General features: G+C 46.0%; 4 protein-coding genes across 5 annotated transcripts in view; 3 read left to right on the forward strand and 1 right to left on the reverse strand.

Annotated features, from left to right (window-relative positions):
• Positions 1 to 167: 167 nt before the first annotated feature.
• On the forward strand, positions 168 to 850 carry LOC126368643 (oxidized purine nucleoside triphosphate hydrolase-like). The gene has a single exon (XM_050012716.1). It carries the CDS (start codon positions 251 to 253, stop codon positions 755 to 757), a length of 507 nt encoding a protein of 168 aa, XP_049868673.1. The 5' UTR covers positions 168 to 250; the 3' UTR covers positions 758 to 850.
• Positions 851 to 2,710: 1,860 nt separating this feature from the next.
• Positions 2,711 to 4,947, reverse strand: LOC126369083 (nuclear pore complex protein Nup85). Its single transcript, XM_050013375.1, has 4 exons — positions 4,782 to 4,947; positions 3,809 to 4,027; positions 3,330 to 3,429; positions 2,711 to 2,915 (listed from the first exon to the last, which is right to left on the reverse strand). The coding sequence occupies exons 1-4, from the start codon at positions 4,945 to 4,947 to the stop codon at positions 2,711 to 2,713; spliced, it is 690 nt and encodes a 229-aa protein (XP_049869332.1).
• Positions 4,948 to 6,041: 1,094 nt separating this feature from the next.
• LOC126369084 (uncharacterized) lies at positions 6,042 to 11,918 on the forward strand. The gene has a single exon (XM_050013376.1). It carries the CDS (start codon positions 6,042 to 6,044, stop codon positions 11,916 to 11,918), a length of 5,877 nt encoding a protein of 1,958 aa, XP_049869333.1.
• Positions 11,919 to 14,911: 2,993 nt separating this feature from the next.
• The window catches only part of LOC126368620 (epsin-1), a 45,232-nt gene continuing 44,852 nt past the window's right edge, over positions 14,912 to 15,291 (forward strand). For both annotated transcript variants that reach the window (XM_050012684.1, XM_050012685.1), the window contains exon 1: positions 14,912 to 15,284. The gene's annotated coding sequence lies outside the window, so the exon portion shown is untranslated. The remainder of the gene's footprint in view (positions 15,285 to 15,291) is intronic.

Raw genomic sequence — 15,291 nt, forward strand, 5'->3', positions numbered from 1 at the left:
GTTAAAAAAATCTTTTATTTTTGGCCTTGATTGTGTAATAAAAAGAGATGTTTTAGTAAAATGTAGTTGTTTCTTTTTGCAATGAAATTTATGTATAGCAATGGAACGAACACGATTTTTAATAAAGCGCGCATTTTGATTTGACACACACTACACTTAAGTACACTTCGTAACGTCAAAAAATATACACGGAACCGTTAATTTTATTTATTATAATTTTAACATAAAACTTGCTGAAAATACTGTAATAATGTTGTTAAAGAAAGTTTACACCCTGGTGTTCGTTAAAACAGAGAGTCAAGTACTCCTAGGCCTGAAAAAGCGTGGTTTTGGGGTAAACAAATGGAACGGATTTGGTGGCAAAGTAGAACCTAACGAGACCATAATTGATGCAGCTAGTCGAGAAATGAAGGAAGAATCCTGTATTGTAGTGAAACCTTGTGACTTGAAGAATATAGCACACTTGGAGTTCACCTTTGAAGGCGACCCAGTGATGATGGATGTTAGAGTTTTTGCCACTAACAAGTTTGAAGGAACTCCCACGGACACTGAAGAAATGCAGCCGAAATGGTTTAAGTTTGATGATATCCCGTACAAGGATATGTGGCCTGATGATAGGTACTGGTTTCCTTACTTACTGCAAGGGAAATCTTTCTATGCAAGGTTCCACTATGAAGGCTTTGATAAAATTCTGAACTACAAAATTGAAGAGGTTGAATCTATGGTGGCGTTTTACGCACTTAAGAAGGAGACTTAAAGAAGTAATTATAGCATTAAGTTTTCGAGTGAGATTTTGACTTGTGTCTGTGATTTATAGAATATCATTAATAACAAATAATGTAAAACAACACTTATGTCTATTTATTTTGCAGTCTCTATTGATAAATAGATGGAAAATCATTCGGATTTCTAGTTGTTACAAAGAGAAATAACCTAAATACATTACATTCCATCTGAAAGTAGCTGCCATAAAAGGAACTACTAGGGATTACAGTGTGTATGCAATAGGCTAGATGACTGGATCATTGGCAAATTATAAAATGTTAATCTAGAAATAGAAGCCAGTCTAACATGTTTCAAATTTTATCTCATTTTTCTTTTTGACTGATTTACAAATATTAATTAAGAATTACATAAAAATAAGTAGAGTATGGTGTTAGACCACAATCATGGATGATGTCAAATTAATTTCTATACAAATTTCATTGAAATGTATTGTTTTAACATTTCGTACAAAAGTAATTGATTCCTAAACATAACCCAGAATTAGAATATACATGATGGTGCTGTGCAGTTTTAACATGATATTTACCTATTTTCTCATTACTCAGGTACACAATTTTTCCATAACTCAATGTAATAGGCAGCAGAAACATCATAAAAAAATATTCATTGTTGCTCGATATTTGGATCACATTATGTATAGAATTATGTCACTACCTATACTGCTTCTCTTTATTTTGATCAGAATAATAATGGGTGGAAGATGTAATCGTGCCTGGGTGTAAAGTGTAACAAGTCATAGTCATAATTTATACCGAAAAACAAAGATTAAAGATGAAATGAAATGAAATTTATTGTAGTAAATGTGGTCATACATAGTGAAGGAAGTAAATATTATGGTTCAGCACATTCAATCATATTCTGACATACAATAGATGCATGTGTTTGTTAGGTATCCATTAACCCCTTAAACGCCGGAACGCGGATCTCGACCAGACACAATGTAAAATCTATTGTGTCTGGTATCTCAGCAAATGAGAGGTTAAATTAGAATGTTAAATGAAGAAAAATCTGTACAATGCCATCTACATATATTGTTTTTGAGAAATATAGCATGGAAAGTCCCTCATTGGCATTTATTTACTATTTTGCCAGACAACTGAAGATCACTGAAGGCTCTATAGTCCTTACATCGCTTAGCTGCAAAATGAAAGGAAAAGAAACAAAAAATTAAGTACTTAAAAAAATATTTTTATTACAAATATTAGTTACAAATACAACATCCATCATTACACAGACATCACTTAAGTTTTTAACCTAATAACAGGTTTCATACGATCCCATACAACTACTGATTCAACCATATGTTTTTATCTCCATAAAAGAAATAAAAACATTTGTTCATTTTATTTCTTCTTAAATTATAACAAATATTGGGTAAATTTATGAATTCAGAACTTGTTAAGAAAATGATACACCTACAATAACCACAAGAAAAACCCATAGGAGTATTAGAAATCGGATTCATACTGATGTATTTAGTGCCTGGTATAAAGTTAGTAAAATTAAATGCAAGTTATGAAAAGTGGCCTTTCGAATTATAAACAGTCACACACAGATCTGCCTACCCCTTCGGGATACAGGAGTGTTAAAATGGCCAAGTACTGTGAATTTAAAACTGTAAACCAATTTCAAGCACTGAGCAATTCTCAAATCAGAACACATATATGAGAAATTGAAATTTGAAATTTCATTACTGTTATAACAATGCAATACTATTACAAAATATGTGTTTGTCTGTCTGTACCCTACAATATTATATTCCTGCTAATTGCCTATTTTAACATTTGCTGAAGATTAATTATTAATTTCTAGAAGATTAGCGTGGAAATACCTTCACTTTTTCTTTCTTACACATGGCTAACAGAATCACTTGTATCATTTCACTTTGTTGGACCTGCCAACCATCACAATCACAGTCTGAACATCATTCTCCCTCGTCCACGTCTGCTAAACAAGTCCTCGCAAGGTTCCTGGCGAGCGCCAGCCGCAGTAAGTCCGCCTTCTCGCCGCTGAGCCCGCTGGGTCTCAGTTCGAGACACGCCATGATCTCGAACGTGTCTGCTGACGAGAACACTGGCTCGTCGGACTCGAGGAGTGGCAGGGTGTCCAGTAACAGTGTCTCCCAGAAACTGTAAAAAAATAATATTCAATAAAACTGAATCTTGAAAACCCCTCATAACAATTTTCAAGCTAAAAATTAAAAATAATTAATTTATTATTTTTTATTTATTTATTTATCGTAATTTTAATTTAAAGGTGACAAATTGTATTTAAAATAAATTATTCATGTTTTATCTAAAAATTATATTTAAGGATACTTTATTGCACCAAAAAAATATACATATTTCTTTTAGTCACTTCTAAACATTCACGCGCTTCACTCGCTGCAACGCGTTCAAAATGACGGGAAAAAGAAGTTAATAACGTATATTTTTTTCCCTATTTAATCATGTATCAATCGACTTATTACATTTTTTTTTTTCAATACATATTTTCTTTGCAAATAATACTTAACCCAACCTAGTAGTTACAGAAATACTTACTAATCAGGAGCTATTTTAGACGTGATTAACGAAACCAACAGCTTCGCAGCATTCTTGAATTCTCTATTTTTGTACATTCTGTGGAAATCACAGTATTTTCCTGAAAAAATAATTTGTATGCCATAGTTACTTTTGTAAGAAATTTGCAATACAATCATGATAACAACTCTCATAGGCTTTCTTTAATATTATTCATGATTATTATCTTCACACTCCACAGTAGTGTTTATGTTTATGTTTAGTGTTTATGTATCTACAGTTTACTATGTTTGGAATTGAACCTCAAATACCTATAAATAAATGCCTAGTTACTAAAAGAGCATTTGTCATTACAGATTTCGGTATGAGTATTAGTAATTGGACATATAGGTAAGTTATTATTCACTTTTCTTTTCTTAGTTAGAAACTGCAATTATCGACTTTCAATGTGTGTTCTTTGTAGGAACATAATTGAAAAAAAAATAATTTTTTGAATTTACCTAAAAACACAAGCGTGTCGGCCATGAGCATGGCGCTGCCGCACGTGAGCAGCAGGTCTGCGGCGGGCAGGCGGCCGCGCGCCGCGTACCCCTGCAGCGCGGCGGCCGCGGCGCGCGCGCACGCCGCGGGGCAGCGCGCGCGGATGGCCCACGCCAGCGCCGCGCCCGCGCGCCCCGCCTGCAGGTGCCGCGCGCACACGCTCGCGCACACCGACTGCGCTGCGGAACAACTACACGTCACCAACGGGCACTTTCACACTACCAAGGCTAGGACTTGGATATCTGTGTTCCGATCCCAAGTGGCATACTATTATGAATGAAAGTTCGGTGAGCGGTGGTGAGAGTCCTTGAAAGTGTTATACATGCAGGTTTTTGAGTTTATTCAATATTGATTTATATGGGGAAGTCTGCAATGGTAATGAGACGTTCTTTATACTTTATATTTACGACAAATACCAGTAAATCCAGTTTTCAAGTTGAAAAAGTTCGACGCCATATACAGGGTGTAAGTGACATCGTAACGAATACTCAGGGGGATGATTCAGACCATGATTCTGGGTTAATATCAAGTGGAATTTTCCGTCGCAAAATTCATGATTTATTTATAGTTTTTTAAATTATTTTCAATTCTATACTTTTGTGATGAAAAATTCCACTTGATATTAACTCAGAATAATCAGCTTAATCTTCAGTTCTTAAGCTCTCAATATTCGTTATGATGTCACTAACACCCCGTACAAGTACATACGGTAGCCACACGAGTAGGTATGGCTGTCAGAAAATTCATGAAAATTTTAGTGTTTTTTTAAATTATTTTCTGTTCCATACTTTTGCGACGGAAAATTCCACTTGATATCAACTCAGAATCATGGTCTGAATCATCCCTCAAAGTTTTCGTTACGATGTCACTAACACCCTGTGTACATCATTTTCGCGGCTTCCCCATATATTCATCAAATAATAAAACCCTTACCGACAGAAAGCAAGCCATATCTCTTAGCTTCAGCGACTATCCGCATGGCTTTGGCCTCTGTGCGCGGGGGCACACGCTCCAGCATGAGCTCAGCTCGCCGGGTGCCTTCCTCCGGGCACGACGCCAAGTACGACAGCCCTACTGGCCAGAGAGACGCATGCTCCATTAGGATTGAGCCATACTCTAGGATTAGACTGTCTCGCAGGCGGGTTGTTACGCTAAAAAGAGAATTTATTTATTTATCATTTTATTTTTTTAAATGAGGAACAGTATTCTAACTTTGATAATAGAATAAGTGGGACTGGTCAACAGACAATACCTGTTATAAAGAAGAAATCGAACGAACCGAACGAACGAATCGAACGTCGGAGTTGAAGCAGTCGCCGTAGCCGAAATCGGCTGGATCATCACACACACACAGTCAGGTCCACAGATTACTGTGTTTAAGCTGTTGCTGGAGCAGCATGGTGGAGTATGCTCCATCTATACCCCAAATTGATTGAGGACTCCATATAGGCATATACAAAAATATATTGCTACATTCCATTGTACCTATTATCAAATAACAAACTTTCATGTAATACAGCTTTCATGGCTAAGTTTTTACTCACTTAGTTTGATGTTTATCCAAAATATTGAGTTTCCCGCAATGATACAGTATGTCCGTGAGGTGAGTGGCAAACCACCCATTGTCAGCCACCTGTTGTATCTCATGTATCACCTGAAATATTATAATATGACCTCTAATCACTTCACAGCCTCCAAATGAACAGTATGCTACAACAATCTTAAAGGAAGTTTAGAGCATTTTGTTTCGACCATTGTCCTCTGTTATCAATATGAAATAATTCTTATTGTAGCGGACGCCGCCACTAGAGCGAGACGGCGCCGCTAAAAAGGGACAGCGAAGGAAGCGCCGCCCCTAGAACGAGACGGCGATACTGTTAGAGTAGGATAGTTAAACGATCGACGCGTGAACACCCACTAGTTGTGATAGCGAAATTAGTAGCTAAGGTGGATATTTATATGAAATAAATGAGTTAGTTTGGAGTTAGTTTGGAGTTAGTTTGGAGTTAGTTTGGAGTTAGTTTTGAGTTCGAGTTCGAGTTTTACTTCGAGATCCAAGATCCTGAACATACAGTCCACAACAGTTCCTGGTCCTTCGAGCCGGATTCAGATCGCCGAAGCACTTCATCGTGGGAACATCTGGTGCCATCGCGGAACGCGCTCAGTACCTCCCTGCCATTTCACCGATCCGAGATGGTAGTGACCCGGAGTCAGAGCGACGCTGTGGAGCTGGAGGAACAACGCCGCGAGGAAGAGCAACGGCGCGAGACCGAACGTCTCGCCCTCCAACGAATCGAAGAGGAACGTCAGAGGCGGTTATCTCAGGCACCCCCCGCCTCACCGACCGTCGCGACGCGCTCAGTCCGCGAACAACCGACGACTAGCGCGACGATCGAACCCGCGCCCCTCACCGCGGGCGCCCCGCACCTCACCGCGGGCGCCCCGCACCTCACCGCCGGTACCGCGCCCCTCACCGTCGGCACCGCGCCCCGCACCGCCGCCCCCGCTGCGACACGACGCGTTGCAGATACACTGCGCGGATCGCTCGCGCCCTCCATACGTTCGACGAATGCTACTGCAAGACTACGCTTGGCTGAATTAGAAGCCGCGGAACAACTGGCGAAGCTTGAACGACGCAAGATGGAATTAGAAGCCGATTTGATTCGGAAGCGTCTCGCCGTCGAACAAGAGAACATCCAAGAGGAAGAGAGCGCTCGTCTGCAGGAAGAGGACGTATGCCTGGGACCCAATGACCGGGTCGATGACTGGTTCATGCGCATGGACGAGACACGGGACGAAGAACAGAAGCAGACCCGTTTCGAGGAAAGAGCCAGACGCCGCGCGCCGCTACGCTCCTCGCCGACACCTCAACGCGCACCACGTCATCTCTCACCGTCGCCTGAACGAGCGCGACGCCCCCGACAGTCGCCGGAACGTGTGCGACACCTCTCACCGTCGCCTGAACGAGTGCGACGCCCCCGACAGTCGCCGGAACGTGTGCGACACCTCTCACCGTCGCCTGAACGAGTGCGACGCCCCCGACAGTCGCCGGAACGTGTGCGACACTTCTCACCGTCGCCTGAACGAGAGCGACACCCACTACGGTCGCCGGAACGAGACCGACACCCGTCAGCGGAACGAAGACGCCGAACCTCGAACGCGAAGCAAGGCATCGAGCAATTGGCAGAGGCACTCGAGCGGATGGCGCGACCACGCATCCGGAACGTCGAGCTACCCATCTTCAGCGGCAACCCGAACGAATGGCTGCCCTTCAAAGCAACAATGAGAGATTCAACACGTCTCTACAATTTGAGCGCCGCCGAGAACCTACAGCGACTACGGACGTGCCTACGGGGGGAGGCACGCGAAGCCGTGGCGGCACTACTGTACACCGCAACCGATCCGAGCGTCATAATGAAGACACTGGAACAATGCTTCGGGCGCCCCGAGGTGCTGATCGACCGGGCGCTAGAAGAAATTAGACGACTACCGAGGTTGGGACCGTCTGCGATAGACCTCAATAACTTCGCGATCAAGCTGCGCAATCAAGTGTGCATACTGGAGTCCATCGACAAACGGGGCTTCATCCACAACCCACTGCTGGCTCGGGAAGTACTTGGCAAGCTCAGCCCGCATCATCGGTCACGCTGGTGTGACTACGCATCTCAACATGAAGAGGACAACGTTCCCGAGATCGTCATGATGTCCCGATTCCTGACACACGAGGCGAACTTAGCGATCTCCTTCATGTACGCCCCGAGTGCCAGCACCGTCGCCGCTGCTACTGCTCCCGCTGCGAACAGAAGCAAAGAATTAAAGGCCAGCACGAGTGGAAGATCATCATTGGGAAGAAAACCAGAAGCCATCTACAACACGAGCGAGCGAGCCGTCCAGTGCCCCAGCTGCGGAGAAGATCACAAGTTGCCGCAGTGCCAATCCTACAAGGCACTGACAGTCAACCAGCGATGGGACTTCGTGAAGGAGAGAGGTCTCTGCTTCAAATGTGTCGCCTCGAAACATCGACGCATAGCATGCAAGGCGCGGGTGTGCGGCGTGAACCAATGTCGCCGTCCACATCACGCTACGCTACACGAGGACCCGCCCGCCGCCGCAGCCGAACCGCAACCATCGACGAGTGGCCCGGAAACAGTCATGTCGGTGGCCACTACCGCCACTGGCCCGAGGACTGTCCTGCTGAAGGTCTGCCCAGTGATCGTGAGCGGACCACGGGGGGAGGTCTCCACCTACGCCCTACTGGATGAAGGCGCCACCGTCACTCTTATTGACAACGAGCTGGCGGAGAGCATCGGCGCAAGTGGACCCACACAGCCACTGAACCTGCGCGGTGTGAACATGGCGCAACAAGAAGAGGAGAGCAGATCAGTCGCGGTGCAACTCCGAGGCAAGAATGAACACGCACCGTACGGAATAAGGGCACGCACTGTGAAGAACCTTATTCTACACCAGCAGACCATCTCTAAGTCGCTACTGAGAAAATACAAGCACCTACGCCTGGACAAGAACGAGATGTGCTACGAGCTAGCACGCCCTAGAGTCCTAGTGGGGACAGACCACTGGGAATTGATCGTGTCCCGTGAACTTCGAGTTGGCGGCCCGAACGAACCCGCCGCATCAAGAACGCAGCTTGGATGGGTGGTACACGGATCCGTACCACGCAACACCATCATTCAACAAGGGAGCGTGCTGCATGTCTACGATGTAGAACGACACGGGGACACAACCGACCAGTACGACCGACGTCTCGAGCAACTCGTCGAGGCGCACTTCAAGATTGACGCACTGGGTGTCAGTCACAAACCGCTCGTGGGCGTTGCCAATCAGCGCGCTCGGGACATCGTGCAGAAGACGATGAAGAAGATCGACGGGGCCTACGAGGTTGGACTTCCATGGCGTCGTGACGACGTGACCATGCCTCCAAGCTACGATGCAGCCTTCCGACGTCTGAGAAGCATCGAGAGGAAGATGGACGCTTCACCCGACTTCGCCAAGCAGTACACGGCCCAAATGGAAAACCTGCTGAACAAGGGCTACGCAGCACCATGTGACGGTCATGAACGAGCGAGCACCGTCAGTTGGTTCCTGCCACACTTTGCCGTGCAGAACCCCAATAAACCAGGAAAACTACGCCTGGTTTTCGACGCCGCCGCACGCAGCCACGGTGTCTGCCTGAACGACGAGTTACTAGAGGGACCGGACCTGCTACTGTCACTGCAGGGGATCGTATTCCGGTTCAGAGAGAGACCAGTCGCCGTCACTGCGGACATACAAGAGATGTTCCTGCGTGTGAAGATCCGCCCAGAAGACCAACCCGCCCAGCAGTTCTTGTGGAGGGGAAACGACCGGGAGAATCCGCCTCGCTGCTTCAAGATGACGAGCATGATCTTCGGCGCGGCCAGCTCACCCTTCATGGCTCACAGCGTGCGAGACCACAACGCGCATGCTCACGCGCACACTCACCCACGTGCGCTGGAGGCCATCACACACAGTCACTACATGGATGACTTTGTGGCGAGCTATGAAGACATCGAGGAGGGCCGCCGAACCATCAGCGAGGTGATAGAAGTCCACGCAGACGCCGGCTTCACTTTGCGCGGGTGGAACTCCAACTACGAGGGAGTCCTGGACGAAGTGCCCGTAGAGCTTCGAGCGACCCAACCAACGCAGCTCGGTGGAGAGGGCCACGCCGAGCACAAAATACTTGGCCTCTACTGGAACGCAGGTCGAGACGAACTGGGGTTCAACACGTCGCTCAATAGAGTACCGAACGAGGTGCGAACACGAAGCCGCGCGCCTACGAAGCGAGAAGCTCTCAGTGCGGTCATGAGCATATACGACCCGCTGGGACTCCTGAGCCACTACACGATCCGAGCGAAGATCATCCTTCAGGGCCTATGGCGTCTTAAGTTGCCATGGGACGAGCCGATCCCGGAAGAAGAAGCCGGACAATTTATGAGCTGGTTGGCACAGCTGGAAGAGATCGCCCGGCTACGACTACCACGATGCTACGAGATGAAGAACCATCAGCGCATCGAGCTACATATCTTCTGCGACGCCAGCGAGCAAGCATACGCGACGGTGGCCTACTGGAGGATAGTGCGCTGCGACGGAAGCATCGGGGTCACTCTGGTTGGCGCCAAGTCAAAGGTGGCGCCGCAGCGAACACAAACGATCCCGCGACTGGAACTACAAGCCGCCGTCATCGGAGTGAGGTTGGCCGACACGCTGAAAAAGGAACACCGCATCAAGATCGACAGTGTCACCTACTGGACGGACTCAGCGACGGTGATACACTGGGTGCGGAACGACGCTCGGCGCTACACCCCATTCGTGGCGCACAGGCTGAGCGAGATCGCAGAGCTCACCCAGAAGGACGAATGGCGATGGCTCCCCACTACACACAACGTAGCCGACGACGCCACAAGATGTCATGGGACTACAATCAGCGTGAACGACCGCTGGTTTCAGGGGCCAGACTTCTTATACGAGTCACCGGAACACTGGCCCGCTGAACAGTCATCGCACATCGAGGAGGAAGACGTCCTTCACACTGGGACACGCGATGGACAGAAGGAGGACTGGCTACCTGACCCTGGTCGATTCTCCAAATATGAAACACTGATCAGAGCGGCGGCACGGGTACTGGCATTCATCGACATGTGCCGCAAGAAGACAAAGAACCTGGAAGTGGAGCACTTGGAACGCGCCGAACGAGCACTCCTGCAAAGAGCTCAGCGTGAGAGCTTTGGCGCTGAAATAGAACGGATCCAAGCAGGGCGCTCCATTCCCAAGACAAGCCGCCTATACAAGCTAGACCCGGAGCTACAAGATGGGATCCTGCGTGTTCGAGGTCGTATCGGAGCCGCGACCGTTCCAGAACATATGAAGCGGCCAATCATCCTGGACGGCCGTCATCACCTGACCAAGTTGCTGGTGCTGAGGGAACACTGCGCCGCCGGCCACGCCAACCGGGAGCGCGTGACCAACGACCTACGACAACGATACTGGATCATACATCTGCGACCAACAGTACGCGCTGTCGAGCATGCCTGCGCACTCTGCAAAGTGCGGCGAGCCATGCCGCGAGCACCAGCGACGGGGAATCTACCGCAAGCCCGACTGGAACCATTCCACCGCCCCTTCACGAACTGCGGAGTGGACTACTTCGGCCCAATGATGGTGAAGATCGGACGACGACGAGAGAAGAGGTGGGGCGCGCTCTTCACATGCCTCACCACGCGAGCTATACATGTCGAGCTCGCCGCCTCCCTCTCCACCGACTCGGCGCTAATGGCGTTGCGGCGTATGGCCGCACGCAGAGGATGGCCCCGCGTCATCTACTCGGACAACGCGACGAACTTTCGCGGAGCAGATCACGAGCTGAAGGCCGCCTACAGGGAATGGGCGCCCGCACTGCAACAAGAAGGGATGCTGCACAGAACGGAGTGGCGGTTCATCCCACCTGGAGCGCCTAACCAGGGAGGAGCTTGGGAACGCATGGTGCGCTCAGTGAAGGCGGCACTAGGCGCTGTACTTAAGGAAAAGGCGCCACCGGAGGAAGTGCTACAGACGCTGCTAACGGAGGTGGAATTCTCGGTCAACGCCCGCCCCCTCACTCATGTCAGCGTGGACCCGAACGACCCGGAGGCCCTCACACCCAACCACTTTCTGTTGGGAGGATCCATGGGGCTGCCAACCACCGGACCATGCGACGAAGCCGACCGACGAGCTTGGCGAGCAAGCCAGGCCCTCGCCGACCATTTCTGGCAACGCTGGCTGAAGGAGTACCTGCCGACACTGGTACCTCGAGGCGAGCCTACGAACAACGACGCCGGGCTGAAAGAAGGAGACATCGTAGTGGTAGTTGACCCGACACTGCCACGAAACGTCTGGCCAATGGGGGAGGTGATTCGGACCTTCATCGGACCTGACGGCGGGATACGAGTCGCCGACGTCAGAACCAGAACGGGAATCTTCAGGAGACCAACGAGGAAGCTCGCCGTGCTGATCAAGAAGGAGGCTTCGCAAGCTACGCCGGGGGGAGAGATGTAGCGGACGCCGCCACTAGAGCGAGACGGCGCCGCTAAAAAGGGACAGCGAAGGAAGCGCCGCCCCTAGAACGAGACGGCGATACTGTTAGAGTAGGATAGTTAAACGATCGACGCGTGAACACCCACTAGTTGTGATAGCGAAATTAGTAGCTAAGGTGGATATTTATATGAAATAAATGAGTTAGTTTGGAGTTAGTTTGGAGTTAGTTTTGAGTTCGAGTTCGAGTTTTACTTCGAGATCCAAGATCCTGAACATACAGTCCACAACACTTATATAAAATAAAGGAAATGCGGCCACTTTTGACATGATCAGGACAAGCGCAACACGCGCCATCAACATCGCCCACACCTGCAGTGTCACGAGAGCTATGCTTCTTACACATTGACCACGGGTCATTAACCTGTCATTCAAATGGACAACATCCATTTGTCCTTCGAGAGGTCATAATGTCAGAATCAAGGAGAATGTCACCTCATGCAAGTCCCCCTCGAGCAGCGCGCGCACCATGGTGTCGAGGTGCGTTCGCGGCGCGGGCCGCAGGCCGGCGCAGGCGGCGGCGGCCGCCCCCAACTCGCGGCGCCGCGCCCATGGAGCCGTGTACAGCACCCAGCCGCCCAGTAAGTCGAACGGGGAATTGTACTTGTCGCGGATCGACTCAAACGCAGAGTAGTCTCCGATTATTAGCTAAAATAAATTAATAACAGTTTATTTTTCTCTTTTGGAGGCAGAATGACAAGAACTATTTATTATTCAGTAATTATTGTTTCAAATGTTTTAGGATGATATTAAAAAGGAATATGTAACAGCAATATAGGCTAGACATTATAATTATGAGTCTCTGTAACAAACTCCACTCACTCTCATAATAAGCTCCAACTGTGGCTGGGCGGCCAGCACTCGGCTTCCAAGTTTGGAGCGGCACTCTGCCTGCCAGTGCTTCCATGATATTGTAAATTCTCCTGTTGATATACCTCCGTACACCTGCAAAGTATACATCTGATTCTAAAACATGTCTATTATTTACCAATTTTGTCCTGTCAGTAGCAATAACTTAAAACAATTATTTTTAAACTGTGTACTGTGATATAAACTACATAATGATATAGGTACCAATATTAGTATAATTAAATTATTGATTAATAGCTTTTATTTGATGTCAATTTTGGCAGTATCACATAAAAAACAACTATTTAAGAAGAATATTATGTTATAAACAAAAGAGGACTACTTACACTGTAAACAGGCATACTCCTCAGGGAGTTATCAACCAATTTGAACTCATTGCTGTCAGCTGAAGAATGTAGTTTCATCAAAGCCCTGGCTACATCCACCCTGCCTTGCACCACCATCCCAACCACTGTGTCCCAGTACTCGGGGTGTTCCTCCGAGCCTCGCTCGCATGCTTCCAGCAACTGAGCTGCTGTCTGCTCGTGACAAGGGAAATGGAACCGTACCCATTCCAGCAAAAACGGTAACACTATATCACCAGGTATATTGTCTATGTACATAATTTCACACAGATGCCAAATGCACTCGATGGAATAGAAAATTGTAATGTAGGACAAAAGATTGTTTTTAGCGACGCCATCTGTCTCTTTTGTAGTGGCATCCTGCAGGCCTTCGATGCACACTCTTATAAGTGATCGGTATTGGCGGGAAAGCTTCAGAAACTCCACCTGATTGTCCGTGTTTTTAGACGCTTCCGCTGCCTTTTGTAACGATAAGTACGTTCCATTTGATTCGTTCACAAGTTTTCGTAATATTGGGTGAAAAAGTAATATCTCTTGTTGCACATTCAGGATCTTGTTTTCGGGGATGGTTGCACCAGTTTTACTTATATTCTGGCTTCGAGGATATAGGGAGAACTTGTTTCCGCGCCGCCAAGCAAGCGCGAATTGTTTTTCGAAGCATTTACCCGACAAACCCTGAAATTAATCAAGAATTAGAGCATATGTACAAACATAACCTTTTACCAATGTTAAAACTATACTTACAAATGTTTTTACGCGATTTTTGGAATCGACATTGCTACTGAGTGGCGGCACAGACGAAAAACTTGAAACATTCATTTTGTGACCGAGTTTAACACTATTTATTATCGAAAATTTGACTGAAATATACAATCACAAGTCACAAAACCGTTTCAATTCATTTTGCGGCAATTTTTGGGAAATGGATAATTTTTTTTTTTTTTGTTTTGTTTTTCCCCGAAGGGTAAGGCAAAGGGAACTATGCCCATACAGCCATGTCTTACGTATTTTTTTCTTGATGATTAATGAAATGATGAAAGGTGATGATGATGAAACCTAAGCCCCCACCCTCGGAGTAGACTCCTACTCCGAACCCCAAACGAATTAACTCAAAAGTCCGCATAAACTTTTGAGTTATGAAGCGGCTTCCCGGCACGAAGCGAAAATAGGCAGATACACTTTGTTTATTGAATACTCCAATATAATAACACTCGCGAATGTCTTCCGACTAACTTAATGCGATCATTAACCACAAAACACCACTTCGTATTAATTATTTAGATTACTCAATGAAGAAAGCAACTGTCCCGTTCCCGTTTCCCGCTGAAAAGCCGGAAATGGATAATTATGTCATTGGGTTGCTAGCTCATTATTACGTTTCCAAACTACCTATAACTATTAAAAATCAAAAACCTTAAAGAATTTGTGTTTGAAATCAATCAGATAATTTATTAGAATATTTCTTCAAAGTTTATTTAGGATCATTGAAAATATTAATTATTTTAAATATTAATGATTTTCCCTGTAAATAAATGTTTTCTATTTTTTGGCAATACTCATTTTCAAACACATTCGGATACACGCACTAAACCATGAATTTGACTCTGTTTTTCTTTTTTTTATTCTTTTATAGTAACATTATTGTACCGATGTCATGACATTGTGCCATATTAGTGGAAGGATGGTATCATTGATGATTTGACAATTTACATTCTAAGGCCGGATATCTCAATTCATGTGATATACTTTAATTTATTTGTGTATTCCTTTGTAATATTGTTTTAAAACATTTTCTTTAAATATTATAAAATTACTTTTTTTTCTATATATACTTAGCACAAGTTTCTCAAAGTTGTATTAAGTTGACGTATCTAATTCAATTAATTAACTTGACCGGATAAGCTATTGGAGGACATGTTGATTTAGGCACGAATAAAACGATATTTGTCAATTCGTCAAAGGTGTATTGTTTAGACTAGAATAAAACAAAATTATACAGTAAGCTAAGTGATATCGTGTTGTGCAGCGTTATCGCAATATAATGTGTGATATGTATTTACGTGAATAAGTCTGAAAGAGGGAAACAATATCATAAGAAGTCGTTCGTAGCTATTTGGTAAGTT

This window comes from Pectinophora gossypiella, chromosome 8, assembly GCF_024362695.1.
Source record: "Pectinophora gossypiella chromosome 8, ilPecGoss1.1, whole genome shotgun sequence".
NCBI lineage: Eukaryota > Metazoa > Arthropoda > Insecta > Lepidoptera > Gelechiidae > Pectinophora > Pectinophora gossypiella.